Source organism: Heptranchias perlo, chromosome 22, assembly GCF_035084215.1.
Source record: "Heptranchias perlo isolate sHepPer1 chromosome 22, sHepPer1.hap1, whole genome shotgun sequence".
In the NCBI taxonomy this organism is placed as follows: domain Eukaryota; kingdom Metazoa; phylum Chordata; class Chondrichthyes; order Hexanchiformes; family Hexanchidae; genus Heptranchias; species Heptranchias perlo.
This window is the reverse complement of record NC_090346.1, coordinates 31540880-31561868: the sequence shown is the minus strand read 5'-3', so window position 1 is coordinate 31561868 and position 20989 is coordinate 31540880. Positions and strand designations below refer to the sequence as shown.

The 20989-nt window shown below is 37.6% G+C and overlaps 1 protein-coding gene across 6 annotated transcripts in view; it reads left to right on the top strand.

Moving 5' to 3' along the window:
- The window catches only part of LOC137340624 (centriolar coiled-coil protein of 110 kDa-like), a 59029-nt gene that overhangs the window by 36002 nt on the left and 2038 nt on the right, over positions 1-20989 (top strand). For 4 of the 6 annotated variants that reach the window (XM_068003202.1, XM_068003197.1, XM_068003198.1 and 1 more), the window contains 10 exons: positions 1237-1364; positions 4354-4531; positions 6720-6868; positions 8644-8760; positions 10047-10148; positions 10236-10352; positions 12364-12443; positions 12714-12782; positions 12863-12922; positions 19073-19152. In XM_068003202.1, the coding sequence (XP_067859303.1) occupies positions 1237-1364; positions 4354-4531; positions 6720-6868; positions 8644-8760; positions 10047-10148; positions 10236-10352; positions 12364-12443; positions 12714-12782; positions 12863-12922; positions 19073-19152 (1080 nt within the window). The remainder of the gene's footprint in view (positions 1-1236; positions 1365-4353; positions 4532-6719; positions 6869-8643; positions 8761-10046; positions 10149-10235; positions 10353-12363; positions 12444-12713; positions 12783-12862; positions 12923-19072; positions 19153-20989) is intronic. The other 2 variants (XM_068003200.1, XM_068003199.1) reach the window with 2 other exon arrangements.

The following is a 20989-nucleotide window of genomic DNA, read 5'->3' as shown; positions in this document are numbered from 1 at the left end:
CCTGTTTCCATGTTGTGACATCTATGTATTTCTATGGACCAATTCCAGCTGCTGATCAAAGCAGCGATGTTGTCTTTGATTACAGAACTGTAGTATGTTATGACTGAAGATGGATCACAGGTTATGTAAGCGGATAAGAGTGTACAAGACTGGAAAGGACCATTTTGGTCCATTTGGCAGCTCCAGAATTCAAAAATAAAATACACAGTTCACTACCTGATATTCTCACCAAATGCCTGTCCGGTTCCCTCTTAAAATTACTGGTCACCAACCAAACATTCACCATGTTACAAGTGAAATAATTACAACTGATTTTTCCATTCACCTTCTCCTTTCTGAGCTTCATTCCATTTCCCCATCATAGTTGTTCTTTGGACATTGGTAAACAGTTTCTTGAGGTTCAACTTGTCGATATCTTTAAGAATCTTCAATATCTCAATAGATTCCCACTTGATCTCCTCTAGTGTTAACAATCTCAGCTACTGTAGTTTTTCCTTGTAGCTCAAATGTTTGATGCTAGGTATCAGATTGGCAGCCTTTTGCTGCACTTTTTCTAATGCCATCATGCCCTTCATGTAATAAGGCAACCAGAACTGGTTACAGTACTAAATTACAGGAAGGAAGGACATCATGGTACTGGTAAAGATGCAAGCTGCTATTTTGAATAACATTCCCCTCCATCTGCATAAGAGTAAATGTGATTATGACTTCATTTGGTGCTTTTAGTGGTCACCAACCACTAAGTGAAGCCTTGTATGTACTCTAACTAGCAAGTAGAAATTTTCTGGATGGCAGGGAAAAGGGATCAATGGCTGACATTTGCAAATTATTTGGATACTGATTATGGGAAAGCCCATTATGGGGCATGTTGGAACTGCCTGTATTGTGATTTTAGAGTGCTCACAACTGTGAAGTTAAGAGGATTGCATGAACTTTTTCTGCTAATTGGGAAACATGATGGATAGTTAGTAACACTTGTATGTTTACATCACTCTTTTGTATCAGATGAGGTCAGACCACAGCCACTATCACTGATTACATCAATTGAAGGATTTAATTTTTTAGCTTTTTAAGAAAACATTTAAAAATATTTTTCAATGAATTGAAAAAATTAAAATTTATAGCATTTTACATTTTGAACCCTTAGTCATATTAACAGCTGTTAGACATAAACTAATAAAATTATATTTTTAGAAGAAGGGCTCAATGTTCGATCTGCCTTTTTCTCTTATTCAGATGAAGAGCTTATCACAAAGCAGATGATGGCTTTTGAAGAAATGCGAAAGCAATTAGAAGAACAACACAACTTACAACTCTCTATGCTGATTGCTGAACAAGAGATAGAACAAGAGAAACTGCGACAGGTAGGGAGAGCACTTCATACATTTCAGACTTTGAATGAGACTTGCCTTCAAACTTCAGTCCACAAAACATAATAAAATAAGTAAAACAACTACTGGTTAAATATGGCCAATTGGTGTTTCCATTGTTTAATGCTTGGCATCAAATGGGTAGCCCTTTGTTGCACCTTTTCCAATGCCATGATGTCCTTCCAAAACTGGTTGCTATATTACATGAAGAATATCATGACACTGGAAAAGGTCAAAAGCTGGTATTTTGCAGTACTGTTGTACTGCATGTAACCTGATACACTAATTTAATCCAATCATTTTTTCCCCTACATTGTGTCGTTGCCTCTTTGTAATGCATGAAGTCCCTCAATTGTACTGATCTTTAATTTTTTTATTCCTTGATCCATTGTTTTTCCAGATTGACACTTAATGAGGACTTGAATGTAATCATCCCAAATAGCAAGTAAAATTTAAATGCCTCAGGTTTCTGACTGAAGATTGTTGGTACTGTGGAAGAGAGGCAGTAGCTGCTTTTATTTTTCCTTGTAACTTTTTTTTTCTTTGCAGCTTCTGCACACTCTCAGTTGTTTATATGAATTGTGAGAGTAATGGTCTGTTACAATCTGTTGCTTTGGATAGTGGCTTTGTGTCAGCATCACCAGTTATTCCCGTAAATAAACCTCGCCCTGTCCCCTACGATCCAGAGCATACCTTTTTCTGCTCAAACCTAGATAGTATGATTCAAGGGTGAGAACAGAAACCTTACTCCATAAACCGGCTGCTGAAGTATGCCGTATGCTGCCACATGAATTCTCCTCTCGTTTCCTCAATTGTAAATAAGGCATGAGCCACCTGAACAAAATTGTTTTTTTGTTGTTTAGGTTTCAGACTTGCTCTCTATGGATTGTCAGTGTCAGTCAGACCTACTCTTGTCATTGCATTTTTACAGTATATTTGCACCAGGTTTCCAGTGGAGTTAAATAGTAAATAGGCTTTCTTGGCCCTTGATGCTTGTCCTGTAATCTATTAAAGCATAAAATAGGAATGCATTTCCGGGCAAAATACGGCAAGTTGGTGATGTTGAATTCAGCACTGGCCCACAAGACCAATGCTGGGAAACTGTTCCTTCACAGGCATATCCCTGGATGGTCACTTAGCCTCCACCCACAGACTCTACGCCTTCCATGGGGATTCTAGACCATTTTGAATTATTATTTGATACTGATTGAAAACTTAACTCGTTATTTCTTGACCGTGCTCCCCAGGTTGCCTTGTCAAACAGATACTTTCCACGTGCCATTCTCGGGGGTTCCCAGCTGTTTTAAGTTGTTGGTGTGATCCCCAGGCATCATGATCATCTGGATTTGTTTAACTGTCAGTCCTCAATGGACAGTTTGTGCATATACTTCAGACACTAGTAACTTTTTGGGTTTCCCTAAGCTTGAAGGGGAAGTAAAGCCTAAGTGGAATAGATTTTGTTTAAAGTAACCCTCCAAAGTCTATGTAAAAGATACATATATAATTATAAAAATACTGATTTTTTTTGTTTAAAAAAACAATGAATTTGATCTTCCCATCCAAACAGAGACTTGCTTTTTTTGGCTTCCTTTCCTCCTTGCCCCTCAAGTTGTGTCAGGTGGAGAGGAGCCACTTGGATTCTGGTACTGTTCCATTTATTTTAATGGAGGTCGCAACTTGGAGACTATACTGAGCTGGCTGACTGACTATGGGGGAAAAAACCCTACCAACGGGGTATGCCCTTTTCCAAAAGAACCATTAGGATGTACTGGGTTGCCCCAGTGCCATCAACTGAAGACCCATTTGTAAATGTGACTTTTTTTTTAAGGGGCACAACTAATAAAAGAATTTAACCATTTAAAAAAAACAATAGGATACTTATAAAACTAAATGATAATATTGCTCCTGGTGTCCTCATTGTGTCCATATGAATCTTAAATTTCCTTTATCAGAAGTATTATTAGTAATCCCCTTATCTCAATTTAGTAAAGAAACTTGAAAGACTAATCAAACTGTGCATCCTTCGATGCTAGTGTAGAATTTCAAATTGGTCCTTCACAAGTTTATGTACTGACACTCTGAGTCAGTAGTTCTGGTGACCTGATTTCTAACCTGGAAAACTGTCTAGCTGGTTGGCTTGGATTCAGTCAAAAATTTTGATTTGGCATGATGATATAGGGCAGCTTCTAGGCCTCTTCCTAAGTACCTCTCTAAAATAGTCTTTAAATTTCATCTTTCTTGGGGGTTCCAATCGCTCTCTTGGATTTGGAGGAGGAAGAGCTGCACCTGAGGGAATAAGAAAGGCAGGTGTGACTAGTATTCAGGAATAATTTAAAGCTGTGCTCAAAGTGATAACTGAAACAGTGTGCCCATAAATAAACTGAATAGTTTTTATTTGGTGAAAGATCTTAACTCTTACTGATCTTTTTTAGAATCGCTGTAGTTGAGCATTTATGTGAAATATCACGGGTGCATCATTTGATGCCTTTAAAACTTTAGTAAATACAGTTGTAAAATGGTTCATGTACAAATTCTCAATTACCTTCACTTCTAAAAACATATTTTTAAAGGTGCTATAGGCCTGTAAGTGGTCTGCATTTCCATTACATAATCCAAGCATAAAGAAGTTTGAACATGTGCAGATGTTTGTTGCTGGTGCTAGGTAATTGCCCTGCAACATAAAGGGAGTGGAATTTTCTCCAGGATGTTTTGAGCTGGTGAAGCTGCATTAATTCTGGTAAAATGCAAAATGCTGCTTTGGCGATGAGCAGTTGGAGATTTCCCATTGCATGTTGGTATTCCTCTGGCTAAGTGTAAACATGACCCCTCTTTAATTGATGGGGGGGTATTGATCTGTCTTTAAACAGCTTATCTTGGTTGTGAACTAATTAATGCTGCAGGTTTTAATTCACTTTTGGTATCTTTTGAAGTGAAAAAAATTAATAGCACATTTTAATTTATGTCAAAAATTTTTGAATTGCAGGAAATAGAAGAACAGGAACGACGATTCAGAGAGCAAAGGAACTTTGTGATGGAATCATCTGAAAGTCGCTCAAGTAAAGAAACTTCTTTAGATTGGAGGAGAATAAAGGAAAACTACCCCATGCCATCTCTGATCAATCGAGTAGATGGCAATCAACCCACTATTTCTTGTAACATTGGTAATTTGAGTTTTAAGAGACCAATATTTCCCTATTTAAGAATACAGCACCAAAGCTATAACACACAATAGTTATTACTGGTAACTGTATAAATTGCAATTATATATTAAAAAATTATGCTTGTCAAAACCGGCTTTAAAATATAATCTCCTCTAATTCAAAGTCACTTAATTCAAATCATTGCATTCATTTTTTTAAGTGCTAAATTCTCACCTGGTGTGTTATGTACGTTGCTTAATTTTAAATTAATGAATACATCAATTAATGATTACATTAAAAAACAAAAATGCATTCAAATTATCAGGTATCGACTGTATACTATGGTACTGAAGGCAAGTATCAGTATTGTATCATTTGTTTAAAACATCAGTTTGGCTCACTTGGTAACCCTTTTCACCTATGAGTCAGAAGGCCATGTGTTCAAGATCCAGTCCAGGACTTGAACACACAGGGCATAATTCTAACTGTGAAAAACAGGTGGGTTGGGGGCAGGGGGCATTGAAAATTGCAACAATTTCAGACCTGCCTCCAACCTGCCCATTTCCGGTTTTCACTGGGGTGGGATGAGGAGCGGGCAACCAATCTGCCCCCAGAAGGTGGTTTGTCACTAAGACCTTTTAAGGAGGCTGCGGGCCTCCATTTTGAAAGAATTTGCAATTGCAACACCTGGGGGCCAGGATTCCTGGGCCTCCTCCTTCATGCCATGTGAGAGGAGGCAAGAAGGTAAGAAACTGCAGGTACATGCCTTTCTGGCACAGCTTGTGAGCCGGGAGGAGCAGCAGTGCTTCCCCCAGGCCCAACAAGCCAACCCCTCCCCCCAAACGATCCCGGACCACTGTGATGACCCCTGATCTCCCCCCACCCCCCATGACTGACTCCTTCGATGACTGACTCATCTTTCTTTACCCTCCCCCTCCTCCCATGCCCATCGGTGCTCCGCATGTCCCCTGTACACTCTTCCTCTCCCCCCCCCCCCCCCCCCCAATCTATTAAATCTAAGACTTAACTGAAGACTTACTTTTTCACGTTCTCTTCCTTGCTCTGCTCCCATCCAACTGAGGCCAGCCTGTCAATCATACCGGCCAGTGGCAAACCGACAAAAGTGAAATAAAAGACGTCCTTACGTCAAAATCGTAAGGAAGTCTGGGAAACCCATACTTACGGGTTTCCCAGCTGCAATTCAACACCCCCGCCCCCTTCCTGGCTTCAGGTCAAAATCCTGGCCATAATCTCAGCTGAGTTTTCACTGCAGTACTGAGAGAATGTTACATTGTTGGAGGTATCATTTTTTGAATAAGATATTCAACCAATGCCCCATCGACCTGTTCATAAAATACCCCATGGTATTATTCAAAGAAGAGCAGGAAGTTTTTCTAATGCTTTTGCCAAATTCATCCCTTAACCAATATCACCAAAACCGGTTAACTGGTCATTTATCTCTTTTACTGTTTGTGGGACCTTGCAGTGTGCAGATTGGCTGCCATGCTTGCCTCCAAACAACAGTGACCACACTTCAAAAAAAAAGTTATTCATTGGCCATGCAGCACTTTGGGACATATTGAGAACGTGAAAAGTTCTTTCTTCAAAATTATGTTCAAGGGTGTGAAACCTGATTTTTTTTAATGTAATTCGCCAAAATTGGAAGTTTTCAATCCTTAAGTAAACCAAATTTCCAAAGCAATCAAACTATTCGAAACTAAGTATCATTATGTTGAATATGTTCATATTAGAATGAAGCTAGAGATAAGAAATAGCAGTATAACCATTGTGGAACAACATTTAATGAGGGCAGAAATGTTATGCCCAATTCAGTCACTTTGTCAGTTTGCCTTTCCCTTCCTACCCACCACCATGCATTTATCTGCTTTTTGTGCTAAGGCCTCTGCTGGTTTAGATTAAAAAGTGGCTGTAAAATAATTGGACACATTATAACTCTTGAGCTTTGGAAGAAACAAACTTGCCCCAAGCTTATATTATGGAATTCCTGGATAGATAGATTGAATGTTTAGTCCCCCTGTCTTTGAAAAAACAGTTATCATTACTTGATCATCTTGTCTGTTGAGAAATTTCCTGTTAATAGATTATGTGGGATCCAGAAGACTGATATACAGTGATATGGTGGCTATTTAATATTTAATCTTTTCCCCAATATTTTGGAATTGTATTATGTGCCAACTTTCTTTTCCAGCATTTACCAGTAATTCAGTCATGCAGAATTCCATTTTGACAATGCCGAGTGCCGAATTATCTTTCAATCGATGGGGAGCTGGGGATGATGAAATTCATGAGACGCAGTCTTCCTGTTTCCTTAGCAGGCCGAGGAGTAGATGGTCACAGGTGAGAAGGAACTAAATGGTTCGTTGTGGCCCATTTGGATTCCTAGACTGTAGAAGTAGTCTGTTGGAATGGTCGATATGCTTATTATAGATTTGTTTTTCTTAGAATCTAGAGTCAGTCTTTTATCTGTGATTTATAGCCAAGCCTCTTGTATGCAGTTTAGAAGTATGAAAATATCAATTCCATGCAAATCACGTATTTTAAAGTATATATGGAGTTATATGCAGATGCTAAATTTAACATTGTCTCAATCCCATGTGGGATAAGAATCAAACCAGTACTTTAGTATAGGTTGAAGCATTCTATAACCCTTTTGACTAACATTCCACATGGGACTGAAGCCAGGAAGGTCAAGACTAGAAGTAGAGTTATACCATAGCTAATTGGTGCTTATCTGTGCTCCTTAGCAAAGGTGAATTTGCTCTGTAAAGTTACATAGGGTTTCATTGAGACTGAAGAAGATGGTTAAGCAAGAACTAGTGTTTTTTATTCATTGTCAAAAACACATTTTAAAAGCAAGTTATTTTTCTTGGGGAGAGGAAGTTGGTGGTGCATGATTTTTTTTTTATATACAAATGATGTTACCTATTTTCCAGCACTCTATTCTACTGTTCAGGGATGTGCAAGAGAGGGAGGTAATTTTTAAAAACTGAACTGTGACTTTAAGGTAACATCTTGAATAATAAGATACAGTCAGTGCCAATAAACTTGCACTTGGTACTTTTTTTTAAAACCTCATCAAGCCTCTCATTTGTATGACAGCCATATAACTTTCTGCTAGCTATCTATTATCCTTCACGTTGTAATCTTTTAGATGTTTCTGAAAAGACTTTTTTCTAATTACAGTAAGTAAATGAAAATAAAAAATACATAATAATAGAAGGCTTATGGTGCATGTGAATTTGAACCTTGTGTGATACCTCAATTAGTAAGCCTGATCAGATCATTTAAGAGTGATGGTCATAACTGGGTTGCTGCTTCTAAGTGACTATCTAAATTCTGTGTAGTGGAACATTTCAATTGATAACTTTCATTCTGATAAGTGGTGCATAGAATTGCAATAGTTCTTTCCAAATATCAAATACAAAAGTTTATGTCAAAGCAGTGTGAAATGAATTCTGGTCTACTGGACAGTCTATGGATTGATTATTTTGAGCAAAATTTAACAGGCATTTAGAAATAATAATACATAGTGTTTGGAATTTGATGCTATAAAACATGCATGGGAAATAGGAACTTCTCCCAGGCCAGAGTTGCACTTGCATACTTGATAGTGGCTGATTAGGGACCTGATTATTTTAAGCTTTTTCAAGTTGAGCATGGTCCACAGAGGGTTCAATCAGATGGTTCAGACTCTTGATTACAGTGCTTCCTCAGATGTAACATATTTCTGTAAAAATAGCATGTTCTAATTTGGATGTACACACTAGCTAACAGTATGAGACTTTTATATAGATGGACTCTGAAATGGAAGTCTTTAAGCTTAAAACAAAATTGGACTAACTGGGTTTGACCATTTGAAAGCTGCTAAATTCTAAAGAGGATATTTCATTGCCAGCCATGACTTTTGGCCAATATCTCTGCAGGTGAGGCGGTGTGGAAAACATGAATGGCAGTCATAAGTTAATCATTACTTCATAAGGAAAGAAACTTACCTGTTGCGTGTGTCTGTGTCATTTTCTATTTCTAATACTTTTGAGTGAATAAAACAAACTTATTTGAGAAACTTGTCAAGCTTGCATTGTGACATCATCACTGAAATTCCTGTATTTAAGATAAATACACCAGAGATCCAGCAGAAATTTAATAAGATTACAGCTCTGGCAAAAGGATTCCTTACTCGCAGACTGATGCTGACAGAGAAACTGAAACAGCTTCAACAGACTGTAAAAGTAAGAAATTAAAATCTGACATTGTAGGATTGCAGATAAGAAATCATTTTCACAGAATCATAAAACACAGAAGGAAGCCAATCAGCCCCTCGTGTCTGTGCTGGCTCTTTGAAAGAGCTATCCAGTTAATCCCACTGCCCTGTTATTCCCCATAGCCCTGCAAATTTCTCCTTTTCATGTATCTATCCAATTCCCTTTTGAAAGTTTCTATTGAATCTGCTTCCACCAGCGTTTCAGGTAGTGCATTCTAGATCATAACAACTCACTGCATTAAAAAAAATTCCCTAATTTCCCCCTGGATTTCTTGCAAATTATCTTAAATCTGCGTCCTGGTTACCAACCCTCCTATCATTGGAAATAGAGTAGATAGGGAGAAACTATCAAAACCCCATATAATTTTGAACACTTCTATTAAATCTACCCTTAACCTTCTCTGCTCTAAGGAGAACAATCCCAGCTTCTCTAGTCTCTCCACATAACTGGTGCCCATATTATAAACATATTAATCAAATACCAATAGTGAGTCATATGTGCAGTATTGAGTTCTAAAAATTGTAACTTTGTAAAATTAGATATTTTAAAATTAGATTTGCATGAGATGTATTGAGAAGGGTCTCTATTTCTATACATTGCTGTGATTCTATTTTATAATCAGCATTTTATGTTTGTAGAAACTTTTTTTGGAGATGTACTCTGTTATAGGGTGGTGAAAGCAGATTCATTAGTAACTTTCAAAATGGAATTGGGTACATATTTGAAAAAGAAACATTTGCAGGGCTATGGAGAAAGAGCCAGGGTTTGGGACTAATTGGATAGCTCTTTCAAAGAGCAGGCACTGGCATGATTGGCTGAATGGCTGCTTTCTGTTCTATATGATTCTATGCTTATCCTGGAATCTATTGTAATTTACATTTTTACATGTGTAGGCTGTTTCTCTACTTTTTAAATACTGTTGTATCTGTAATTATGATACTAATTTTGCACTATTTTTGTGCATGATGTGATATACACCAAAAATTTGAATTTTTTTGAAAAAATCATGAACTGAAGAAAATTGATGTTTATCTGTTTTTTTAAAAAAAAATTTTTATATATACATATTTCTTTTTAAAATCCAGAATAGTGTTTCAACCTGTTGAGGTGAAAAAAAATACTGTTGGGATAAAACTTTTATGCTTAGAACAATTTCTTGTACATTGGCAATCATTTTAGTAGATGTTGAACTGACCGTAGTGATTATTTAGACAGTTTATATGCAACCACTTACGTTTATTTTTTTGTTGAAGGATACCTTGGAGTTTATCAATAGCTTCCGGACAGAAGCACCCTTGAAAAGAGGTGCTGTTTCACCCCAAGATATTTCACTGCAGGAAAGAGTTGTTGCTCAGGTATTGAATGCACAAACTGCACAACTTTGTTCCTTTTATTTATAACCAAAGAAAATATAACTGTAATTTTTGATTCCCTTTTTCTAGTTACGAGCTGCCCTTTATGAGATTCATGATATCTTCTTTGTATTGAAACCTGGTGACAGAATGCAGATCCTATGCCATGATCGGGAAATTCGTAAAGAAAAACAGCTGAGACAAATGGTAAATTTCAGTGACTATAGTTCAATGAAGTAAGAATTTCTGCACATGAATGTTCTTTGTATGTTAAAATATTACTTCATAAAAATCAATAAAATTAAGACTATCTCATTGAATTTGAAAAGTGTAACCGCTTCTGTGATACTAACTTGCCTTGGTAAACAAATGATGGAAATTAGGATAAGAAAAGCTAGGAAATATTTTGTGAAAAGACTTAATGGACATAACAGGCCTTATTCAAATCTTTAATCCTGATACCATAGTAGTTGAAGGATTTGTTATAAGAAAAATAATTTTCAGTGTTGAATGGCAACTGAATGCTACCAAAATGCAATAAGGACACAATTACATAACTCATGGTGTGAACCATTAATTATTTTGTTGGCGTTAGAAAGAAACTTATTTATCATGGGAAGAAGGATGATAGTTTCTTCTTCACATGTACATTTTTGGGATTCCAAAGAATTGAGCAATGAGCAAATGGGGGAAAATACAGTGATGCTTCCCTTTAAGCCATTTTAATGTTGGTGATGCCATGGTTTTGATACCTCTCTCCTCAACCCCTTATTAGGGTGCAGTAATATGGAAATTATGCTGTTAACTGAATTTCAAATGTAAAAATGAATTCCTTGTGCTAAATTAACATGTCTTATTTTTGTGAAATTGGGCTACTCGGACAGAGCTATTAGAATCTTCCAGAACAAATGGTTACCAAGATTTTGCTGCAAGAGCTAGGACAGCCAGGAAGTAGTCCTTGATACCTTGCTGGCATCCAGAAATGGAAAGTTTCTGTATGCCTCTGCTTTTCTCTCCACCCCTTTCTCTTTGTAGCAGGGACCCTTCGAAAGATTCAGTTAGAAGAGACAATAGTCAATCTTGTAACTCTGTCATTGCCAAGAAAGACTTTGTTCCTGGACCGGTTGCTCATTTGATTTCAAAGGGATGAAAATTGGATGGGTTCTAAAATGGACAGGCAATCCACTCCACCAGATTACCACGGTGAAAGTGAAAATACCCACAGATTCTACTGACTCGGGTCAAGGATCAAATAAATGCAGCTAACCTGCATAGATTCCAATTTAGTGAAGCAGGGCTTGCAGCAGTGAGTTGCAATGACACTATTTGTATTCCGTAGAACTTCCATTTTGAAGTTTTCTTGCCCTAGATGGAAGCAGTTCACCCACTGGTGCTGAGACTACAGCTAAAACCAGAATGCAGCTTACCATTAATTTGCTTTACAAATACTGTTTGACTATGAGTTGTCCCTTGGTTCATCAAAAGTTCATTTTGCTATTTCTGTTTCTTGCTTTATATACAGCAGTTGTTATACCCTGTGGCATCCAGATTTATGATGGGTCCTCAAATTCAAGCTTTTAATTTGTCAGTTAAACTCCCACCTGGGTGTATATATTTAAATATGGTCATTGTTCTTTGTAAGAAGTTCAATGTCCACAAACTAAGCTCTGTTCCTATTTCTTTGACCACCTTCAGACCTGGCTTTTTACTTTGTTCCATTCAAAGTCTCAAAGATGCTTGCTTTGGTCAAAAGAAAACTAACTGTGCAGATGGGGTATAGTATATAATAGTGGGTGAAGATTATCTGACTAAAATGGTAATGCAGTGCTGTGAATTTGTTAAAGGTGACCTGGCATCTGCTTTTTATATTTATTTAATCTGCAAGGAAAGCCCACTTGCCTCCCATTCAATTCTAGATGAGATGGTTAACTTGCTATATTTGGACTGTTGGCTCTGTCCCTATATTAAACTAGGGACACTTTCTTAATTCAAGAAAATTTCAGTACGTTTAGGGGGATAGCTGAGGACATAGCCTCTAGATTGCCATGTTATATAATTCCTGATGTGATAAATGACAGTTGGCATGTATAGGTGCCTGCAGCCATTTAAATAATGCAAAGGCACACAGTTAGCGTGCATGATATGTAGCTTTTTTTATGACTCATTTTACTTTTTGTCTTGCTCGTCCTTCAATTGACTTTTTTTCTCTTCTCCACAGGAGAAATGGAAGAGTCCTAAAGAAAGGGGAGCCCTTTCTGTTGCAACACAGAAATCTTTAGACAGAAAAAGGCAAATTAAGTAAGTGCCACTATTGCAGAATGACAGTAATTGTTTATATAGTTCTAAATGATTAAAGTTGAAATATTTGCAATTCAGATAGCTGAACATTAGCTTGCACTTTCCTTACATATATAGGTCCACTGCCACAGTTGTGAAGAGTTGGTGGCAACTATGCTGCGCTTTTTACCTGCAAAATCAAGTTCAGGAGATAAATACATAGGGCTGGATTGGGAAATTGTTTGTCGTCACCTTACTAGAATTTGATGTGTTTTGTCTTGTATCTCCAAGGGTTGCTGAAATGGGAATAACGAATAAACAGAAGTCACATGCAAAACAAAAAGCTTCCTCTGAAACCAGGTAAGACCAGAAATAGATCAGCAGAAAAGTTGCTATTTGCAAAATAAAATTCACACATTTATGCTACTGCTTATTTACAGAATTCTTCAACCAAGTCAGGGGCAGAATGCCCCAGCCCAAAGACTACTTCATAGACAAGGGTAAGGGACAGTGGTTGCATTTTAGTTATCTGTTTCATTTAGAGTGTTAATTGTACAAGGAAAGTTTGTAAAAGTACCATATATTCCATATGGTTAGGTGGTTATTACATAAATTTGAACTACTGTTGTATTCAGAATTTAAGAAGTAGATATACCTGGGTGATACTACATTTATGCAGAAACACGAAATAGCCTTTTTGCTTCTATTTTAAAACCTGCAGTATTTCTATACTTTTTCACCAAAAATTTTTTTGCTTAAAAATACTGCTTTGAAATCTTGGTTCTTTACTTGTGCTAGGCATATTTATAATTTAAATTGTACAAATGGAAAAGTAAGTGTCAGTTGCCTCTGAGTCAGAAGGTTGTGGGTTCAAACCCTCTAGGACCTCATGTTATCTGGGCTGACACCACAGTTCAATGCTCGGGGAATGCTGCATTGTTGGAGGTGGAGTCTTTCAGATCAGATGTTAAACTGAGGCCTCATCTATCTGCTCAGATGGATGTAAAAAAAAATTCCAGGACACTTTTGAAGAAGAGCATGGAATGTCCTGGTCGACATTCATCTCTCAGTCAACACCGCCAAAACAGATTAGTTGGTCACTCATTTCATTATTGTTTGTGGGCCCTAGCTGTACGCAGATTCCTGCATTAGCCTGTAAAACAACAGCGACTACACTTCAAATGTAATTCTTTGGCTGTGAAACACTTTGAGATATCCTGAGAATGTGATAACAGTAATATAAATGCATCATCTTTCTTTTTTGTACAGTTAAATATTGCTTGCTGCTTTACAGGGTATCGTTTGGTAATCCTTTTAAGTCCTGCAACGTATCATAGTATGGTACAGCACAGGAAGCCATTCAGCCCATTGTGCCTGTGCTGGCTCTTTGAAAGAGCTATCCAATTAGTCCCACTCCTCTGCTTTTTCCTCATAGCCCTGTAAAATTTTCCCTTCAAGTATTTATCCAGTTCCCTTTTGAAAGTTACTATTGAATCTGTTCCCACCACCCTTTTAGGCAGTGCATTCCAGATTATAACAACTTGCTGCGTGTAAGATCAACTGTATCATTTCTTTCTTTTCATTAGTCCAGCTCGTCATGAAGTCAAGTTTAAAGTTAAATCAATGGTGGATGAATAAAATGAGAACCAAAGGGAAAGGCGAGGGAAATATAAATTAATTCCCTTCATCCTCCATTCTAATGTGATCTGAATATCTGCAGGGAACTGAATTGTCATCCAAAGGCATAACTCAAATTTTAAACAGCAGTTTGACAAATCTCGTTGCCTGTGTTTTTTTGGGGGGAATGGTAACCAGTTCTTCTAGATCCTTTTGCATATTTATATAAATATAAAGGAGCATTTTGCTTCTTGGACTTTTTTTCGATCAGCCAGATGACTGACACATTTGATTCTCTAAACCAAGCTACTGAGAAATCCATGTTTCTGTTTGCTTAATCCACTTTTCCCATGTCCAAAGAACTTAAGCTTTTCTTTACAGAGCCAAGGCTTACAAACTCCCAAATGTGCGTAGGAATATTGCTGGAGTTTAACTAACTAAAACCTCTTGATCTGCAAGCAAAGACCTCTGGTAAGCTTCCTATTCCTTATCTAGTCAGGAACACCCTACCTGTTAGGGCATTAGCTCGAAGGGGCTTTTGGAGCTGAATGGGAAGAAGCCCGACCCACAGCGATAGGCCTATCTCTCTGATTCCAATACTGAATCAGGCTGGCTGGTCAATAATCACCAGTGCCCTGGAGCACTGAGTCTGCCTGACTCCAGTATTAGACTGACATAACTCTAAACTTTCATTACTGAGCACGTCATCCTGTTGCCATCTCTGCCCCAAAAAGACACTGCTTAACTACTTCCCCTTCTCTTCCTCCCCCCCCCTCTCCCCTCCCCCTAGAGGTTAGTGACTAGCTGGCCATTAAGCAACTCAAATGCAGTGTTGGGCCCTTGCTATGTGGACAACTAGGTACTTGGAGTTCTGCCTGAGTGGCATGGTAAATAGCACAACTCACTATAAAATATGTGAATGTAGTGCCACCATCCTCCTGCCACAGAATGGACACATGATAACCCCCTTTGAACAGTGGTTTCTCTCAATGGATTTTCGGAGCTTTTTCTGCTGGCCCCCCTGCCAATCAGTAATGATGGGCACTGAATCCTGATTATAGAAGTGTGTTCTTATACACATCCCCCAGGTATGCCTTCCTTCAGCTGTTGACTAAAGACTAAATTTCCTTATCAGGCCCCTGATGGTCATCTGCCTTCAGTGTGGCGAAGGACAATCTCTGATCTGCTTGCCAGATGCTAGCTTAATGTTCTAGACATCCAAATCTAATGCTGCATACTAGACTTAATCATCACCAGTTGTTTAATCCAAGTTCTCGGAGAATGGCTTTGGTAAAGAGACATGGCGACTGTTTGGCGTAGGCAGGAGCCCTTCCTCCCTGTGACTGTTTCCCTTTTTTTGCTGCAAATCGATCTGTCAGTTTGATCCTCACACATGGGCTAGATGAAGCCCTTTTGATGTGTGTCTAGGTGTTCTGAACCAGCAGAACTGTTTTAGACACCTCTTAGATGTTACAAGTTTATCTGCATTGTCATTTTGCAGTCATTGAAGAAAGCTGAGAAAGACCGAAGCATTTTTCATGCCTTCTCAATGTAGTCTTGAAGAGCTATGTATTGGCTGAAGCTGGCATCCGCCAGAACTAGCAGGTACCAATTCAAATCAACAATTGGGACAGATGCTCCTATATCTTTCAATTAATGCTGTGTGATCCTTTCTTGAGCTGCAGAAAGCCAAATTACTGTATTTGGGGCACCTGTTGGTTAGTCCATTGTTCAAGATGTGAGGTGCTGCTCACTAGATACTTGGGTGATTCTGCCAATAGCATAACATAGTCAGAAAAGGCACACTGTGGCAGTCCCTTACATTGGAATTAAACACATCTCTTTTGAAAGAGGAGTGAGGCAAGGTCATCCATCCAACTTGATGTCTTCATCAATGATGTTTTAGATGGCTTCTTTTCTGGGAGAGTAATAAAAAAGGGACTTCCTGAATGGTAGAGAAGTTTTAAAATATGTAATTCTTCTGCTTTAGCTCATGGTGGGATGGTCTGTGTCATAGATTTTTTTTGGGATGTTATAAATGATAGTCTAAACTGGTTCCCTGAAAATCCATTTGTGCACTTGTTGTACTAGATTTTCACGTGTTATTTAAACTTAGCGGAATAACTACAGAAATGTAAGTACAGAGCCACCCAATTCAAGTGGCTCCGGCATGTTGATCCACTGAACCCAACCCAGCCCAAGCGGTGGCCTGGCAGTGAAGAAATATTATATGGTGTAATACTTGGCAAATGCCTCACAATTCAGTAAAATGATGCACATTGAAGCCACTATTTAACTGCTGATATAAGACGAACCCTTGGATTGTGCTCGTAGTTGGCTATAGCATGCATAAAGCCAATTCTGACTGTCTCTAGCTTCCTCTGAATCTTAACGGACCACTGTCCACGTGCAGGAACTTATGCAGTGCATGTCGATGCGTTTATAAAATTTTCATCCTCGTGTTCAAATCCCTCCGTGAATTCTGTTTTCCTCCAACTCGGCCTCTTGTGCACCCTCACTTCCTTCGCCCACCAGCGCGGCTTCAGCCGTCTAGGCTCTAAGCTCCAGAATTCCCTCCTTAAACCTCTACGCCTCTCCACCTCCTTTAAAATGCTCCTTAAAACCTAATATTTGACCAAGCTTTTGGTCACCTGTTTTAATGTCTCCTTCTTTGGCTCAGTATCAATTTTTGTCTGATTACGCTCCTGTGAAGCACTTTGCAATGTTTTACTACGTTAAAGGCGCTATATAAATGCACGTTATTGTTGATGTTATACGTGCCTCTGTGTGTATAGTGGTTCAAGCTTTAGAAGAAGCTGTTGCGCTTAATTGTATTAAGTCAGTGTAATATAGTTGGGACATTTGAGATAGCACTACTAAGTCTACCTCGGTAATGTGGCAGGTTTGTTATTAGAAGAAATGTAACTAGGATTGGACATGTCTTCATGATTTCTTAATTCCCATCCCAATTTTAAAGGTTATGAAGTACTTCAGTTTTTAGTAGAGTTAAGGCCATCTATTGGAAGACATTGTCTACCCCTGGTAAAAATTGTGAATAATTATTTTGCATAGAATAATGAAAATTACTTTCAAAATTCTAACCTGTTAACTGTTTAAAAAGTTAAATGCAACAATTGTGAATTATTTATTTTTTAAAAAGAAAACATTTGAAATGAAAGTATGGTAGAAATGTCTCAAATACTTTTTGTTTTTCATCCATGTTTTGAGAAATAGTTTAAACAGCATCGTGTCCTCATTTTCTATGACTATAATATTGCCATCATTTGTTAAAATGTGTTTTCATCTTGACAAATAAGTATTTATTAGACTTTTACTGTATGTGCTTTCCATGTTTTGAGGAGAAACATTTCTAGTATTAAATGTGAAGCATTTCATTTGTGCTGTTGACCTTGAGTCATGAAGTATCAAAGCTCTCCATAAGAAAAGGTGAGATGTTTTCCTTTTGACACTGTCCAATAACCCAATAGTGTTAGGGATAATGTTACAAATATGAAACTAGACGCAAACTTGTTGGAGTGTAAGAACTTTCTACTTTACGTATTAAGAAGACAGTGTCTCTGAGTCACCAGGGCTGAGATTTAAATTCATGGTAAGACCCATTTAATGTACCTTGCTTTCTCAAAGTTGTTATAATTGCATTTGAAAATGCAAGCAGTTTTTAACTTCTAAAAGTCCTTTTTTTGTAGTTAGTAAATCTACCAGTTTTTAAGTAAAAATATATAATCTTGACAGTGTGTGTATTTAGTACATGCTTACCTAAGCAGTGTAGCAATTGAGTGCCTACTTGGTCCTACTCAGCTTGAAGTTTTTTTTTCTAGCACCAGCAGATAGTCCAGGGTATTGCAACCATGATACACTAATTATTTTCTTGATCTCATTTATTTGGTGGTGATATTAACTATCTGCAAAATTTTGGAAACAAAAAAATATGGGGACAACGACTTTGAGATCTACAGTCTGCAGATTTTTGTGTTGTAAGAATAAATCCTTCTACAGCACTGTATTGATTTTTTAAATGCATTTTTGGCACCATCTTCCTTTTTATTTCCTCCCTTCCATATATTTGTTCTCCTTGACAGACAAAATGTACAAATGATTTACTCCATAACCTCTGCAATGCCACTCTTGTGGCTATGAGGAATCTGTGCTGCAGTATACTAATTTGACTTTACTTTTTTTTAGGGGAAAGTGTGAAAGGACTGCCCCAGCAGGGCAATATATCTATATTATTAAAAAGGACAGTTTTTGCTGTAGTAGAACCAGTTGCATTTTAGAACTTAAACCATTAAAATCTGACTCCTGTTTATTCAACTAATCAGATCTCAGAATCATCTCTGTGGTGTCATTTGGGAAGTGTAATTTCTGATTAGTCATCTTTGTGATTGAACCATTCGCATTCTACCAAACAAAAATCCTTGAAAATAACACTTATAACAGCAACACAAAAAAATCAACAATTTATTTTTAAAAATTACATACTTACCATCTTCCATTTGCTCCAATTCCTCCAAGGGCACGCCCAATGTAGCTCACTACGTATCACCGATAGCCTTGTAAACTTGTCCTTTGATAGCACGCAGGATCTAACCCTAGTACTCATATTTGTCACAGTCTGACATGATGAACACTTGTACAGCAGGCCAAAGGCATATGCCAGGACCACTCCGAGTGCTCCTCTGACTGCACGCTGCCCTGAGTGCTTCACACATTCCTTTTAAAGCAATTATTGAAAGATCATCACTTTTAAAAACTGCAACAGCATGTTAAGAAAAGGTTACTAATAATTGTCGAAGTACCTGAATTTTTTTTTTTGCTTTAACCATTCATCGGCAATATCCTTTCATATTGCTCTCATCGGTTGCTTTTTGTCCCAAAGAATATTGTGTAAGGATAAGGAGAAAGGGATGATAATTTCAATTCTATTTGAAATCCATGAAATATTTTAGCTTTCGTTTTACAAATTAAAATGCATTTATAGTATCCACTCATGTAATTTTTTTTTATTTGATTAGGGTCCAGACTTCTAGGAAGGGGGTTGAACAGAATAGAGAGAGGTACACAGAAAGCAGATTTCCTAGGAAAGGTGTTCCAGGTGTGTTGACTCACTGTTGCTGAGTATTTGATGACATCAATCCATTTTTTTATTTCCCCATATCACTTTTTTTCTTTGCTATTTGTTGGATTTAGGTTGACTTAATTCTATTTATTTCTTTGTGTTTTATTTTTGTTTCTTACACTTCTTCCAAATATTTCTGTCATTTGTCTTCCTCGCGACTTGGTTTGAATTTTTTTTTGTTTTTATCTGACATGCCACTTCTTCAACTGAACAGGCGGACGCAATGCCTTTGGCGCGATTTGTGTTGATTCAGCTGCTAAAAAATGAGCAGCCTGGGAGGTGTCTTCTCTGATGTGGGGAGGAACTTGGTTTCTATAGCACCTACCTCGGTACTACTTTTCTTTGTCATTTTCAGCATTTTCTTCCAATATTCCTCTCCAGATTTTCTTTTAATGTGTTTCCTTAGATATTCTAATTATTTTTGTTTCCTTTTTTGTTTTGTTTTTTCCTTTTCCTTCAATCTCAGCAAGCCCTCCTAAAGGCCAGTAAAATATTTAGTTTTTTTTAGTTTATTTTGTATCACAGAAAAGTATCTAAGAAATTTGTATTTAAGAAATTGCAAACATTCATATGTGCATCTGTTTCCTGTTAAAATATGGAGTTTGCATGTTAAGAGTAACATTTCCATTGTATGTTGCATTTTTTTTTAACCAGTATTTGTTGACTTTCTACCTAAATATTCTCTTTGCAGTTAAAAATGTACTGTTGTGCATTAATGCCAACTGGAATTACAATATGGCTATACAAAATCTTAATTAGAAAGCCTTATATTTTAAGTTGATTTTATACTGTATGTATGGTGGAACTGTTATTGAATTGCTTACTAGGGATAAGCAAGCTATTAGAACTTCTCACCACTTCAGGGATTTAACAGTATAAATCTGCCGATATAGATTGCAAAATTTTGCATGAGTTTTTCTCAGATTTCATTGAAATTTACAGGTTCTGAGATTTCTAATAAAATCTATTTCTATTTTTTTTTAAAAAGTAATTTACTGTTTGTCATTTTGATTCTACTTCACATACAAAAGAACAGAGCTGTCCATCCTTATGGTTAAATCAGAGGGACTTGAGCGTGGGAAGGATTTCCACAGTTTGGAGATCCTGAGGAAAGTAAACTATCATGACTGAAAGTCCTTACCTCCTCGGTTTTGTTTTGCCTCCTACATTCTTTAGGCTTTTAAAACCAGGACTCAGCATCACAACTTCCTGTTTACTTTAATCTGTGCTACTCTTTTCAACCATGGTGCTATCTTCCACTATGGGCATTGCAGGATTTTGACACCATATATGGAAGAAGAAAAAGAACATTTTAGGATAATGTGTTTGGTGCCTAGAAGAAACAAGAGGGGAAAGATCAGAGGAGCACTGACTAGTACGTTAATGTCAATAAAATAGAGAAACATAGGAAAGATTGTGATGGGAGGATGGGGGAAAGAGAGAACATAAGAAATAAGAGCAGGAGTAGGCCAATCGGCCCTTCGAGCCTGCTCCGCCATTCAATAAGATCATGGCTGATCTGATCCTAACCTCAAATCTAAACTCATGTCCAATTTCCTGCCCACTCACCGTAACCCCTAATTCCCTTTACTTCTAGGAAACTGTCTATTTCTGTTTTAAATTTATTCAATGATGTAGCTTCCACAGCTTCTTGGGGCAGCAAATTCCACAGACCTGCTACCCTCTGAGTGAAGAAGTTTCTCTAGAGGTGAGACGAATTAACTATCAGACATTTTCTTGTATCCTATTCAGTAGGGTGCTCATCCTTTGCTGTGGCTGCCTTTCCAAACACCTGTGGTAGGTCCCTCAAGCA